This window comes from Meriones unguiculatus, chromosome 7 (genome assembly GCF_030254825.1).
Source record: "Meriones unguiculatus strain TT.TT164.6M chromosome 7, Bangor_MerUng_6.1, whole genome shotgun sequence".
Lineage (NCBI taxonomy): Eukaryota > Metazoa > Chordata > Mammalia > Rodentia > Muridae > Meriones > Meriones unguiculatus.
Genome location: NC_083355.1, coordinates 13,721,594 through 13,737,656, shown reverse-complemented (window position 1 = coordinate 13,737,656; position 16,063 = coordinate 13,721,594). Strand labels below are relative to the sequence as shown.

Genomic DNA, 16,063 nt, shown 5'->3' with positions numbered 1-16,063 from the left:
GTTTAGTTCTGGTTTTTAAAAATAACTCATCTGTCAATCCATGGGGGCTTGATGCACATTAGACGTGTGTCTTTAGATCTCAATGAAATATATAAGAGCTTTGTGTACTTTTCCCATCCTATTTTATATAGGAATCAGCTTAGGTATATATATATATATATATTCTTACATATATATAGTCGTACAGGAATTCATCTATAGGAATAGAGAACCTGAGAGGTTAGTGCTATTTATAAGTACTTAATAACATAAACATCACCTTGTTTCATATACAGTAGCTTTTTATAAACATTTTTTCTTTCTTTTTGAGAATTTCATACATGTGGAGTAGATATTCATAGCTCATTGTGTACATATATGAAATTCTTGCTTTTCCAACAGACAATGGTAGTCTAGGTTAGGAGGATATAGGGATGTGTGTGATTTAGAGGATGAAAGCATGGCCCACAGAAAAAGTAGAGTCTCCAGTGATAAATGGTTCTAGGACCAGCCCGGCTCCTGTGACTTAATCCTTTCCCTGGTGCACAGCCTGTGGATTCCTCTTTTGTGATGGTCAATTTTATGTGCAGCCTTGACTGAACCATTGGGTGTCTAGGTATTTTGGACACACATTATTCTCTATGTTTCTTTGAGGGTCTTTGGGGAGGAGAACATGAGTTAGGCTGAGGAAAGTAGGTGGCTGTGATGGCTACCTTTAATTGTCAAAAGGGGATTTCAAGGAGGCATCATCCAGATGAGGCAGGCTTGTGGGCTCATCTCTGGCAGGGATATCTTGACTATGTTAATTGCGGTGGGACACTTCCGCCACTGTGGGTAGCACCATTCCTTGTCCAGGGGTAGAGAGCAAGCTGAGTTCTAACACGTGGCGTCTATGAGCCATGATGGACTTGCTGTGACTAGCGCTTCGAGTTCCTGTCAAGTTCAAGCCCCTACAGCAGCAGACTGTAACCTGCAGCTGTGGACCCAATAAATGGTTCTCCCTTCAGTAAGCCCTTTCCCCCTTAAGTTGCTTTTGTCAGGGTTTTTCTAAGGCAGCAACAGGAAGTGAAGCTGAGAAACTCTATACCTGGGTGAGCCCAATCGAATCCCTTAAACCCTGAAGAGAAAGAAAGGATGAGGGTCCCCTGAGTAAGAGGAGTCTTCCTGCCTGGAGGCTTTTAAAGTGTACTTTTTCTGCCCCTAGAAGCTCCCTGGCCTTCACACTGTGACTGAACTGACATTATCAGCTCTTCCCGGTCTCAGGCCACAGACACAGGCCTGGAACAGGGCAGGTAATCCGCTGCCCTGGATCTCCAGCTTGTCCAAGCGTCTTGCGAATCTTGGAACTAAGATTCCAAGCCCACATATCTAAATCCTTACAGAAAACTCTACATCAGCACACCAGTAGATGCCCCCTGTCGAATCTGATTCTCTGGGAAGTCGTGCCTTTGCAAGGACTCAGGCTTTGGGACTGTGAGAGACTGGGAAACGCCTTCCTTTGTGTCCTCTGAGGACTTTCGTAAAACTGCCTCCACTGCCTAAGCCACCTGTGTAGGCTAACTTAGTGTCACCTTTTTAAACTCTTTCCAATCTCATTTGTTCTTTTTGCACATGATGGGGAGAACATGCCACAGCCTGTGTGTGGAGGACAAAAGGCAACTCGTTTTCACAACTATCTTTCCTCTATGAGGCCTGTGCTAAGGTGGTAACGAAGGGCGTGGAGAGGAGACACTGCTAGAAGGGGGCAAAAGATGCTCAGAGCGCCAAGACAGCCCTAAGCCGTCTGACTCTGGGGACCCGGCAGAGACACTGGTGCTCGGATAGGTTGACAGGAGCAAGCTCTGGTTCACAGAGTGGAGGGGACACAAGAAGGACATCGGTAAGGACAGCGATGTCCATGTCAGCATGACATCCTGGACTTCGGGGCCTCAAACACTCTCCGCATCAGACTCAGGGCTGACGGCACTGTCATAAGGACCGTGACGTTGCTGTAGCTGGCTTTTCCTTCTTGTTATGTCATTCCTTAAGCAAATATGTTTAGGAGCATGTTGGATTATGAAAATAAATATACTGAGTGAGTAACACAATTAAAACAGTAGACCCTCCCACTGCCCATCTCTTGCTAGTCTAGATTCTGGGTGGAGTTTGCTCAGAGCTTCTGGCACCATGTAATATAGATGGCAGTGGAGGGAATGCCTCCCGCTGGCTGAGCCTCTCTGAGCAGCTAGGCTACCGAAGGCTGAGGCAATCTCACAAGTGAGTTCATTTGACTGCTTTAGGTCTTTGATCCCAATGTAAATAGGGAGCGTCACAGTGGAGACGCTCACGGGTCCTCGGCAAACCCCTCCCTTTCTCAGGCCCCGGTACATGCGCTCCTCTATCCACACAGTCTCCCTGGCTCTACTCATGGAAAATCCACTAAGCAGTGAAAACAGAGCCAAGGTGAGGAAGGTACCAGCTAATTGAATGGGACCATGAGTTTGTTTATTAAAAAAAAAGTGACTCATTAGAATCCAGGAATAAGACTCTGGCATGAGCCAAAAGCTCTGGGCTAGCTTTCCGCTAAGGGTGAAGCCACATAAAACATCCTTCCACAAACTCAGTGCCCTGAAAAACCTTCCTCCTTATTGTCTCAAGAGCCCAGAGCAAGCTTCTGCAGGTTCTCACCCAGGCCCAGAGCCTGAGCGCCTGTTTCCATAAGGGCACATGGCTGGTCTCCCTAATGGGTGAGTTTCCTGTTAATATCACTTCCAACAACCCTTGCCATTTTAAGGTTTCTCACAATCACACTGACCCCAGACTCAGTCCCAAAGCAGAGGGTGACGGACTGAAAACTGCCTCTCTGGTTGCCTTTGCTGTGCAGTCTTACAGCACAGGAAGAGGATGGGCCCGAAAGCAGAAAGATCCAGCTCAGAGCTTAGAGCTCCAGGTACCATCACCGGGCTCCAATGAGGACCTCATCAGCCCCGAGCCTTGGTTTTCATATTCTTACCAAGGGAAGAGGGACAGAAGCCACTTGCTGCTGTGTGACATCCACACAGCTATCCACACATGAGCATTACCGCAATCATGCTCATGCATATGCATGACTTCACTAAGGATACGGTGTCTGAAGCCAAAGGCCATGTTTTTTAAACATCTGCATCCCGTAGCACCTGCCACATTAAACATGCTCAAGAAGCATGTGATGATTATGTAACATGAGCAAATGCAAGAAAAAACAAAGCACGGACTGCTTGAGATGTTACGTGTCAGGTGATACAATAAACACGCCAGCGTGCGTGTCATCCAGCCCTGGCCTTCAGCAGCTGCCTCCTCAGACACTGTCTCCTAACACAGAGCTCAGGTCCAGGCAGTCTCACTGCTTTACACCATAACCTCCCTGACACTGTCCAGGAAAAACTAAAAAGGAATCCATCGTAAGGTGTAACATGTTTTTGTTTTAATCCCAGGAGTGGGATGTGGGACTGATTCAGATGGTCCACAGCAGCAAACTATCTGCCTCATGCAGGCTCTGAGAGGGGCTCTTTGCCAGCTGAAGGTGGTTTAATTCTGAGGACTCTGGAGAGAGAATAAATGCCAGAACCCTGAGAATGTGGAGATCAGAGAAAGAACAAAGCTACTGCTGCTTCCTCCTTTGGCTCCCGGTTACTGTTAATGCAGTGAGACAAGAAGTTGGAGATTTAGACCGGCTCCAAGGAATCCATTGACCCTAACCAGCAGGAAGCAGCTAAGAGAACTGTACCCCCTCTCCCACTAACCCTTTCTCTCTCTACCTGGTGCTGGGGAGTTGGAAAGGAGTGGGGTGGAGTAGGGAGAAAATGATATTTAAAGAAAATTCGAATAACAGAGGTTTTATTTTTAAAGTATGTGAACAATCATACCAACTTTTGAACCAAACCAGTCAAAAACTGCTACTGAGGTCTACTTTTCTTTTTCTTTTCGTTCTTAAAATCAAACTGCAGTACTTAAGAAAATGGTTTTCCATGGCTCCTGCGAAGAGCAGGGAAGCCTGTCAGTTATGTCATATCCATGGCGTGACATGGTCACAGTAACGGAGCAGGTGAAGGGCTCATTCCCCAGCACTGAGGTCTAGCAAGAGTGAACCTGCAGCTGAAAACGCTCAGGTAATCCAGGGCCTGGCAAGTAAAACGTGGACAAATCAGGACACTGGGAATTCGCCAAGAGAGTCTCCCTGAGCACCTGCTCCACTCAGCACCATGCCCCTTGCAGAACACTCCATTTTTTAAAAAGAAAACACACAGGCTTCCCAACAAAGAATTTACATGCAAACATAACCACTAGCAAATTCCACTGCTTTATTTATTTACTGGGCTAAGTGAGAAAGCCCCAGGATGGCTCCCTAGGAAGCATGGCATCAGGTAACTGGTTAAAAAAGTAAATGATACATTTGTAGTTATACCACACATTTCTTCTAATTAATCAAGTATGGAGCAGGGGACAGATTCACCACTCTCTTTCCCCCTCTGCTTGCTGGGTTAGGGAACTAGATGCCTCTCCAAGACCCAGCAGCTGCACCCGGAAGCTCATTAGGCCTAAGATGAAGACTGACATCTTTGAGGCTGTTTTTAACTTGCAACTAAATTACGGAAGTTCGGATGCAACAGAGGTGCCTCCCCATGCAGGACATGCTTCTGTTACTGTGAATCTGGCACATAAGATAATCCACCCACTGACGAGCAGAATTAGCCCTGGGGCTCTGGTGTTGGGTTTCTTTCCCTGAAATAAGTTGTTTTTATTTTCCAGGTTTACCATGGCATCACGGTGAGTGGGGAAGGGCACAGAGGCGGCTTCCTGAGAGGGTAGGTCAGGGACATCCCCCTACAGCATGATGAACACCATGGGTCTCTCTTCCTGTATAGGTCCTCTTTCAATCCATGTCATCTGAATTCTGGTTTGGCAGCTCTTTTCCCATTAGGCAAGAGATGTGTCCCGGCATGAGGAACATGAAAATACGCATTTTTTTTTTGCAAGAAACATTAGAAAAGGAAAATAAAAACCAGTATGACTCCGTATGTCACCATCTCCACGGAGTCTCCGTGTTGTCCCAATAAACTCATATCACTTCCCACCCCGAACTCAATAGCGCTGTATTTGTTCCCTCCGAGGCACGAATCCTCTGCAGTCTCCTGGCACCACTACCCCCTCTGTTTGCCTTCTCCTCTCAGTGCGAGGGATAAACCCACCCTGAGAGGGCAGGGACTCTCCACGTTTGAATGTTCACATGGCCACGGCCCTGGATAAACAGGTAATAATGGAATGGTATTCAGGGGCAAAACCAACTATAAAGACAATCAAGCTCAAGCTCCGTGTTTATAAACAAGAAAACCAAGGTCAAGGAAGGATCTCAGCAGCGTGGGCAGGCAGGAATGTACCTGGGGACTTCACATAGCTCTGTTGTGTCTGGATCTTACACACCTCGCTTCCCTTTGTCAGCCCGAGAATTTATAAAAGTGTGTTGCAGTGAAACCAGCTTTGCTCAAAACCTACCTATTTGTGTCTGTATTAAATGTAAAAATATATTTTGAAAGAAAATGGTAAGACGCGCTAATTCAATTCATCTATAGATTTATTGTAAATGCTTTTGTTTTGTAATGGTTTCTCAGACATAGGAGTGACCTTGTGGTCACGGTAAAGCAGAGACAACTCTGACCCCCAGACACAGCCAGAGTCTAGCCACTGCGGGGATCCTCCTCGCTCTGCCACCATTTGCACCCCGGCTTCCCTTACTGCCTCTCGGTGCTGACAGACATTGCTCTCAGGTCTCTGAATGGGACGAGCTTCAGAAATTCACAGACTGGGAGGCCTGTTCACTCTGGGCCAGTTGCAATACATATGCACAAGTCAGTTAACCCCTCTCCGGGGTGCCGTTCCAGGCACACTGGCAGGTACCAGGCTTCTGACGCTACCTGGAAACATGTGGGCTGACCCCCACGTGAGGTACAGCCACGACCCAGGAAGTCACCTGAATCCTCTCCAGTGGCGCTGCTCAAATACAAAGAGCACAAGAAAGAACGTGAACAGTCTTCCCAGACTGAATATGCTGCTGGCAAAAACGAGGAAGGCCCATCCAAACAGCACAGCTAAGCTCACCAAAAGTATCAGGCAGGCATATGCCTTCCAGATACTGGGGGAGGCCTTTTGATAGCCACCATCCACCCCCACAGGATCAAATGTGTATATTCAACATCCAGAATGAACAATTAGGAGATTAGAGATGCAGTAAATACGGTGTGGGTTTTGTTGTTGTTGTTGTTGTTTGTTTGTATTTTTTTTTTTTTTTTGCATTTGTGTCCTTTATAGATGGCAGGCAAGACTGTGTGTTTTCCACCCAACTCCACAGATTTGAAGGCTCAGGAGGGAAGGCTGTTCGTGACAGATCCTGTTAGGACTCCCTGACAGAGCTTCAAGGCTCTGCTCTCGCTTAAGACAACAGAAAGCAGAAATGATCAAAAGTGCTAATATATTAGTACATATACATGTACATAACTGTGTGCGTATATACACACACACACACACGTGTGTACATACATACATATTTTTCACACACATGTGCATGTATACTGACGGGCTGGAGTTCTTGCTTCCCCTCTGGCAGAGTGAGCTTTGCGAATGGACATAATTGAAGATTAATAGAGACATTCTAAGGATAGACAGGTACAGCAGACAGAGGGACAAAGAGCTGGTGAGCTACGCTAGCAGGCATAATCTTAAGAAGTGAGAGGAAGAAGTCTTGAGATCAGTGGGTCACTGGACCCAGCATAACTCCTCCTACTGGCCTGCCCCTGTGGCCAGAACAAAGAAAATAACCCTTGCGGAGAATGGAGGTTCGTAGAAGTGAAGACAGCACGGCTCTTGTGGCCCCTCCACAGAGAGGAGTCACGTTCACTGTCCCTGACACCCAGAGCAAAAGGAGGTCTTACTCCCTCTCTTGCCAGTCTGTGTCCCCAACCACCTCTGAAGTCAGTGGGGAAAGACGAAAAACTATTTCTGTACAAGGACCATTTTTAAAAATGTGTTAGGCTGCTGTCCCACAAAACCTTGGATGCAGGCATGGTGGGCAGACCCTAGCTGCAAACTCAGGCTGCACGCCTAGAACTCCAGTGGCCTTCTCGGCACAGACAGGGAACAGCACTGCCTGTTCTCAGAGCCATGTACCCCAACATTGTTGCTTTCCAGCTGGTGACTCCTTGCTCTGAAAATCCACAGTCCCAGCATGAGTTCTTAAGATGCCTCTATGTTCTTTTCTCATTTTCTTGGCGAGGGGTGGGGGAGTTACTCAATTGCCAATACATGCTACCAACCTTCTACAGCACACCTCACCCATCAATTGGCCCCCCTCTCCTTCCCCTCAGAATTTACTCTCTGAAGGAATGAATCTCAAACCAATGAGATGCCCAACAAGCAGCTTAGGAGGGTACTCAGGTCATCTATGCCTTTCTCTTCTATACCTCAGTCCCCTCACCACAAAACAAGATTAACCCAGACCAGTCTTTAACAACTCCTCCAGCTCTGTAGTCCTGTGACTTTGAAACTTATTTGGAAAAGCATGTGGGCTGGAGAGATGGCTTAGTGGCTACGCAGCATGTGGACCTGAGTTTGGATCCCCGGTACCCAGACGGGCACAGTGGCACACACCTGTAACCCCAGTGCTGAGCTGGGCTGGAGGGCAGATCAGCCACCTAGAGCAGTTCTCTATCCAGAATGCCTTCCCAGCACCTGGCTTGTGTGGCTCAGTGTGACCATCTTATGACTTCCTAAGGCTTCTGCAGATTCGTACAACCACCACCGTGGACGTGGGGAGACGACACATCCCATGCCCTGGCTATAGAAAGCCATAGCCAGGGTCTCTGGGCTCCAGAGAGCAGAGGCAGACCTTCTGGAACGGTACGCACGATGCTTTGTGAACCTGACAGGCGGTGCTAGCTGAGAGCCTGTATCTTTTTACATCTCATGAAACCCTTTCCTTTCTTATGTTGGAACACGACATCTCTTAGCATCGCCTTTAAGGCTGCGAAGCCCCATGCCTGAAGTGCGCCAGCGCGCACACAGCGAGTGGCATAGGAGCAGAGCTTAGCTGGACATCAGATCACAGACGTCATTACATTCCACAGTAAGCAGCCCTTCCCGGGGGCTTTTCTGCCTGGTTCTGGGCCCCAGGAGCAGGGCTGACCAGATGACAATCACCCAGACAGAAAAACATCCTGAGTGTAGAAAGACTGCTGAAACCAGGGAGCATCAATTGATCTGTGATCTAATAAGCCAAGGCTTTCCCATGCAATCCGTGGAACACTGCACTGCTCATTTATGTGGAATACCACAAACCAGAGAGTCTCCGTAACCAGTGCAAACATGCCCGAAGAATTGGCCTGCGGACCCTACAGAAAGCCGCTAAAGCAAACAGAGGCCCCCAACCCATCACCCCCACCCCCAGCCTTCCTCCTACTTCTCTGGCTGTTCCTTCTTGGTCTCTCTCCCTGGTTTCCTCTTTCTCTCGTCAAAGGGCTGGAGCCCCTTAGAGCTCTGTCCTAGGACCTGACTCTTCTTAATCTCCCTCAAAATCCTTTTTCTAGGCCACAGGTTCAAATCCTCAGGCTTAACAAAAATCATGAAATCTTTATCTTCAGGACACACCTACTTCCGACCTTCATTCACGCTTGGTCCTCTGCACAACTGCCTTCTCAGGGTCAGACTTCTCAAGCAACACATGCAAAGCCATGATCTGTTCCAACTGCCATTGCCCAAACGCATGTCCTCCCTCCAGTGTCCCCACAGCCCTATACTACCTCCACCCAACATGTATTTGGGTCAGGAATCTGAGATTCATTCTCAGTATCTCCATCTCCGTGACATCTTAAAGACGGGAGGACTACTTATTTGGTTCCCAAATAACTCTTGAATGTGTTCCCTTGCCTCTCTCCACTGTTTCTTATGCCACCAAACTACCATTTCAGTGCCCTTGAGAGAGGTGCCTCTCCAGGCTTGGCTACCTCTTCCCATGCTCCAGCAGTCCACTGACCTACTTCTCACCCAATCTATCCCCTAAAAGGAGGCCAGAGTAACCTTCACCACATGCTTTGTGGTGTTACATCACTCTTCACTTAAAACTTTCCCTGGCCCCCATTGCTTCTGGGATCATATTCCAAATCCTTCAGGAGACATCTGTCGCTCAGCTTTCTCCAGCTCGCACAGACTAAACTCCTTCCTTCATCTTGGCCTCCCCACCTGCTTTTCCCTTTATCTGAAACAGTTTCTTCTGCGGCCCCCTAAACCCCAGCGCACGCGTGTGCATTCCCTCTTGCCTGTTTCTGGCCCACTGTTGAAGCTCAGCTTAAATTTAGTTTCATTAAGGCAGACTTCCATGACCACTTACAATAGGTCACTTAAGGGTTCTCTTCAGTACACAGGTTAATCGGTGACTTTTAAATGTCCGCTTTTGCAGGGAGTGGATGAAATCTTGAGAGAACATGAGTATTGTTGACATGAGTGTGGCCATGTTAAGGATATTAATGGCCCATGGGAAGGGCAACACCCAGAAGCATGGCAAAGCCTTTCTCTGGTCCAACCATGAGTTCGTTCAAAAGACTGCACAATATATGCAAAAACTAACAACCCCAGGTTCCTACTCCAGAATGACTAAAACCTGACACTGCTCTCCTACAGAGCTCTCTCATGGAGACTAGTATATACTCCTCCTCTTTGTGTAGTATGTAATAAATGCACTGAGTTTTGGGGTTGCATAGTGGGTGCCCTTCCATAGGGTGACCACAGCCCACCCAATGCCAGCTTTTCTGTGTGTCTGTCAGTTTCCTCATTCCCACGTTGCTCCAGCCAGGTTTCCAGGACCAAACCATACAGGATGAGGCATGCTTTCTCTCAGAGCCAGGCCCACAACAGCTGAAGCAGACAGCTAGCTATGTGTTAATTGTACCACGAGATGCAAGACACACTTTGGTTCATTATAGATTTTCAATAACTGATACTTAGGTGAAAATGTAGGAAAAAAGAAGAAAAAAAGATGCTAAGAACTATTCACACTCCTGCAATCTAGCTGTACCTCTCCATTCTTGATGTGGCAAGAATAGAAAAGAGAGTAAGGAAATGAGGAAGGGCCAGATAAGAGGGAGGGGATAGAAGTATGAGCAAGGAAACAAAAGGACAGACATGTGCTGGTAGGGATAACTTCACAACACGAACAACAGGATGTCGGCTTTTTAGGAAAGTTGGTAAGAAAACCCAGGCACAGAAAGACAAACACCGCATGTTCTTTCTCATATGTGGGTCCTAGCTTCCAATTTTTATATATATATGTGGGAGTGAATGTGTATTGAGGAAGTTAGAAAGGAACCATGAGAGGAAGGGGGGAATAGAGGCCTGGGAGCTGGGGAGTAGAGCACATTGTCGAGAAAGCAAAGAACTGAAATTCAGGGTTTAGAAAGCTTTAAGAGGTGGTACAGGTGGGGAGGTGGAGTATGGATGGAGGAGGGTCATCCCAAACTAAGGATGTGTGAAAAAGCCATAAGGAAATCTGATAGATTTACAAGTTAATTTAAAAAAATAGAAGAGTTAAAAATTAGATTGTGAACAGAGGTTCCCCTCTCTGGGGGGTAAAACCAACCCCAGATTACTAAGTGGGCTATCTGCCTATAAGTACTTTATCAGGGAGGCTCTGGAAGCCCCCTAGCACAATACAGGCCTCTGCCACTGCTCTTGGTCGCTCACCAGGGTTAGGTGGTAAGACCTGTCATGGAAGATGCCACAGCTGTGCTTGGAACTGAGCTGGACACTTTCTCCCTGCTGGCTACCTTCTATAATGCTGAAAGGGTGCTAAGCAGGTTTTTGGGGAAAGAAAAGCCATTAAGGCTCTTACCCAACTGTGGACCTTGTTTGGGACACCACTGACTTGCCAGCCAAGATGTGCACATTGGTACAACAGTGGCAAAGTTTCTATAAGTCTAACCAAGCACTTTCTGATTTTATGACAAGACTTGGGTGCATTCCCTACTCCAGAGAGAATTGACTGATGCCTGGTATTATAAACCTGGTCACAAGCCTATAGCTGGGGAGGCCACAGATTCTAGTGAGGAAGCTATTACTGTCATTCTGCTTAAATGGACGCACTGTATCCATCAAGTTGCATTCAACGTGTTTATGTCCACAGATTAGTGCTGCTGAAATCCTCTGTCGGAAAACTTTCAGTCAGAGAACCGGTAAGAGTTAGTTGCTGCAGAGACCTAGAACTGGTTTATGCTGTGAATGCTCAGTCCTAAGTGGGGCTTAGGAAACACTGTTTCCTAAGGAAACACTGGAGAAGTGGGGAGAGCGAAAGGAAGGGGAGGAATGTTATGGACCATGGTCTTTACCCAAGTGATGCCCATTTAACTCCTGGATTCACAATAGCCGTGATTACCTCCGTAATACCTAGACAAGACTCAGCCCATCAACATTCCATCATGGATGGAAGAGGGGCTCATGAGGCCACACCCCTCTCTGAGGAGCTGTTGGAAGTTAATGGTTGGTAGGAGAAGGGAGACATTTTCTTCAGTGGTATAGCCACCTGAAAGTTGTCCACACTTCTATAATAACCTCTAACCTATGCTTGTGAAGTAGCATGGGCTCAACTCACTGGGTCAACAAACAAACGAACAAAACAAAACAAAAAAGAGACACAAAAGAGGAATGTAGACTTGAGGGTAATGGTAGTAGAATATGATCAAAAGACACTATATCCATGCATGAAAATACCAAAATGAAACTCATCATTGGATATAATCAGTGTATGCTAATAAAAGGATGGGGAGAATCTGGTATATAATTTTTGCTCTTGTTGTATCTCTAAAGTGTCCCATTATGGAGATACAGTTTAGAAAGAAGAAAAATGTGGAAAACTGAGTTAGGAGAGGCAATGGCACTAGTTTGGGCTGTACATGGGCAAGGCAGTCAATTGTTGGCTGACTTGAGCTGCTTCACCCACAGAACGATAAAACACAGAGACGTGAGGTCCCTGCTGCTCCGTTCCTCTAAGTCCCAGGCATCCACCAATGCCGTCTCTACCAACACCTTAATCAGATCACGAAGGATAAGTTTCTTTATCACAGAGGTTACAACGAAGCAAATCAGAATCCTTCAGAGCCCATGGTGGTGATGTCACTGTCTGAGAGACGCTCTGCTTCACTAAGAAAGCCACTTTGAAATCATTCTTCTGGGAGTAGGTGACATAGGTGGGAATCATGTGAAGCCCATAACTCAAGGATAAGTAATTAAACTGATGTAGCATGAGTGATTCTGATTAGACATGTCCCCGCCCCCCTTTTCGGTTAATAATGTTCTTTTTTCACATGGCACCAAGTTTCTTTGCACCTAATATATCTTAAACACCAATACTTCATTTTCTCCTGGTTCTGAATGTCCTCTGCTGGTCTTGTATTTTGGTAAGAAGAGACGAAACCAACGTGCTCAATAGAAACAGGGAGAACTGGGACATAAATAAGGGAAATAAAATTACTGGGCATCTCAGAGATTGTGGTCAGTGAAACAGCAGCCCACAGCATCCCCTCAATGAAGGCATTATGATACACGATGAAAGGGCAGCATTGGTCTCGTTGTGCAAACTAGGGGCAGCCTGTCACAACGCTCAAGACAGACTGCTGACTGTCTTAGCCATGCACAAACTTTTAAAGCTAAACCGAAGGGTGGTCGCTGTAAAACGTATGCACGTAGTTGCTGCTATAGATTTGTTGGATTGATCAACGGGGTCATCTACAGTGGAAAAATACAAGCTAGTGATTTTCCTCTGAGGATATCTCTGTGAGACAGTGCACAGCTCAGAAGGATGATGGACATATTCATTATTACCAGACTGGGGGAACTGAGGTGTCTCTTTATTAATAGCGTCTTCCAGAGCAGCAGTCGTATAGGCAATATAAAGTAAATAACCTCAGACACACGTTGTTACCGTCAACGACAGCCCCCCCCCCCCCCGACTACTTACGTCAGTGTCAGGCCCCTTGTCTGCACCCGGACAAGAGAAAGTAACAAACTCATGGCACCTCTTGTGAACCACAAAACAGCAAACTGAGGAGAGAGAAGAAAACGAAAATTAGAAGGGTCTGGATTCAATACGCCCAATTGTGAGAAGTCACTTTAGTTTCGATATGGACAGAATCACACAGCAACACAAAGGCATGCCATCCACAAATCAGCAAAATTTTTGCTTTGAGTAATCTTGTAGACAATACCGCAGAATGATAAGGAAAACCAATCCAAGTTGGGGGACAGGAGATCCAAAGCCTATGAGCTACCTTCCCAAGGTAGAACCTAGGATCATAAAGTTGACATATTTGGCACTCTCCTATGTCTCTATTCATACACACAGACAGAGACATGCGCACATATGTAGATATGTCCATGTGAATACAAACATTATACTCTGTAGGCTTAACAAAAATAACTATACAAGGAATAACTGATGATAAATAAGACAGAAGTATTCTAAGTTAGATCCAGGTCCAGTTCCCAGCACCACGTGTCAGCTCACGAACCGCCTGTGACTCCAGTTCCGGAGGATCCGACATTCTCTTTCAGCCTCTGAGGGTGCTACACATGTGTGGAGCACAGACATATGTGCAGGCAAAACACTAACATATGTAAAATAAAAATAAATAGTTTTTCAAAAAGACCCTAAGCACTTCCTTGAAAAACAGCTGGGGTCTAATCCAACACTTCCCTGTCACTGTCCCCAAGGTGGTAGAGCCTTTGCAAATCTAGCAAAACTATTAAGAGACATTTCTAAGCCCAGTTCCAATTTCATAACTAACCCTGAAGATGGATCAACAAAAGAATTTATATTGTTAGGAATGAACACTTAATCCCCAAGAGGTCTTTGTGGATGTTGTAATATGGAGGATACAGAAATGATCTGTTCAGTCTTTTTCTCAGACCGTTGCGTAGAGCTCGCAAAGCACCCTCTACTATCTTACTGTGTCGAATAACAAGAATATGCTAAAGAAACGATGCGCTGCCTAAATCATTTGGGAAGTCACAAGGTTTTACTACATTTTACAGTATGCATGTATGTTCCCACTGATAAAATCTGGCTGCCATTCTATCGGTATGTGGAGAAGGGACCCCGGCTAAGTGTCTGGGCAATGAAAATTCGTCCCTTATAGGTAGGACACATACCATTACAATGATCATACAAAAAAACATACACCATATGATTTTTTACCATATGGTGAAGACAAATCAAACTGACCGCAGCAAGTTGTCCTCTGATTTCCAGATGTGCACCATATGTGCTGTGTGCACGCATGACCACACCCAACAAATAAGTAAACACAGTAAGAAGGGCATGGCCACGCCCTTTTATCTCTTAGACTCTTCACCCTCCCTCATGTGCATCACTCTTTTCTTCCCTCTAGAGGAAATGGCCAAAAGGAGCTTGCCAGTCCAGCACCATGACGTCAGGCTTTCAGCACCCAGCACTGTGAGAAAATAAATGTGTTCTTTATAAACTAGCCAGTGCATATTTTGTTACAGCAGCAGAAAGGAACTAAGATAATGCAAGAAAGGTTACAGCTTCCTGATTCTTGAGTCATGCGCTATTTTCTTCCTGCACCAATGATAACACACCCTCCTGCGTTTGTGTTAGGGGTTGAAGGAATGAAGGGGGATGAGTCATTTCAGTGGGTGAGAAAGGACTGCAGGTTTGCCGAGGGCTGACACTGCAGGAGAACTTATGTGCTGAGCCAAGTTCTAAGAATTCTTAGAGAGTTGGGAGCGGCCAGGGAGAAATTCAGAATCTTTTTGCTGGGCCTTGGAAACCATTGAAGGGTCTCTGATCAAGAGAAACGGGTAGGAAAGCAGTGTTTCAGAGGCGCAAGCGCAGGGAAAGAATGCAGTGTAATAAACTGAGGGCTAACGTCTAGCTGAGAGCCTCTTACAGAGTCCAGGCAGGAGAGCAACTGCCGCTCACTCTGTAGACTGCTAAGGTGAACAAGAATTGCAGAAGAGTGGCTGGACCTGAGGACCGACCACAGAATAACACACACCCTGCCATGAGCAGGTATCCGTCCTATTCCTTCATGTGCATTATAATAGTGACGTTTCCTATCGACACTATGTAATACGCTTCAGTATCCACAGTTTCAGAGGGAAAAACATCGTTCAGATGTCTAGTCAGCTTTAAGCACATAGTGAGTCTTTATGAATGCAAGAGAACGGGAGGCAGGAAAAACGGTCAGGGGGATGGATAGGAAGACCAACAAAGGACGGTCTTGCGTAAGGTCATCCACCCACGATCGTGGAGCTGGGATCTACTAGGCTAAGGTGTGTTGAAGAATACAGCCTGCTCTACTCCCAGTGTCAAATCCACTGCTGGCATCAAGAGCAGCGGCACCAGGGGAGACACAGTTCCTTGCTGCCACGTGCAGCAGCCTGGAGAGTTGTTTCAGAGACCACAACTCAGGTAAGTCAGGCACAGAAAAGAACGTGAGGAAGAACCAGCGTGGAGCTGAGTTGGTGTTTGCTGGGTTTTTTTTTTTTTTTTTTTTTTACACGGATTTAACTTGTGGGGCTGATAAAGAGGCATTCTTGGGAAGGATGAGACAGCGTTTACAGGTCTTTATGACAGCCTTGTGTGGCCTTGGTGGCTTCTGAAGTCACATCTCAGGGTGCTGCGAAGAGACTTTTTCTTTTCGGTAGGAAGGTGACTCCTGCTCACTGGATAGGATTAGAGCGGAAACAGTAAAATCCAAGGCTACAAAGTTAGGGAGGTCACAGGTTACTGAGTTCACAAGGGTTGCAGGAGTTGTTTTTGTTCTAAAGGAAAGTGTCTAATCTTTGTGAGATTCTCCACAAATTTCAGGTTTACACCTGGGAAAAGAGGAAGGTCATATATGCTTAGGATTTAAGCTTGTTTTGTTGCTATTTTAATGTTCTTGTTTAAAATATCCCCACATAAAGGAACTGTTGTTTCTATGTAGGCAAGATCTATAGCAAGTTTTGTTAATTGTGTAGGGTTGCTTGACTCTCGGCTGGCAAGAGGCTTCAACAAGGTTAGCCT

General features: G+C 46.2%; 1 protein-coding gene across 1 annotated transcript in view; it reads right to left on the bottom strand.

The window, feature by feature from the left end:
* Prkca (protein kinase C alpha) overlaps positions 1-16,063 on the bottom strand; it is a 386,510-nt gene that overhangs the window by 221,224 nt on the left and 149,223 nt on the right. The window contains exon 3 of the mRNA XM_021648501.2: positions 12,992-13,074. Coding sequence (XP_021504176.1) covers positions 12,992-13,074 — 83 coding nt within the window. The remainder of the gene's footprint in view (positions 1-12,991; positions 13,075-16,063) is intronic.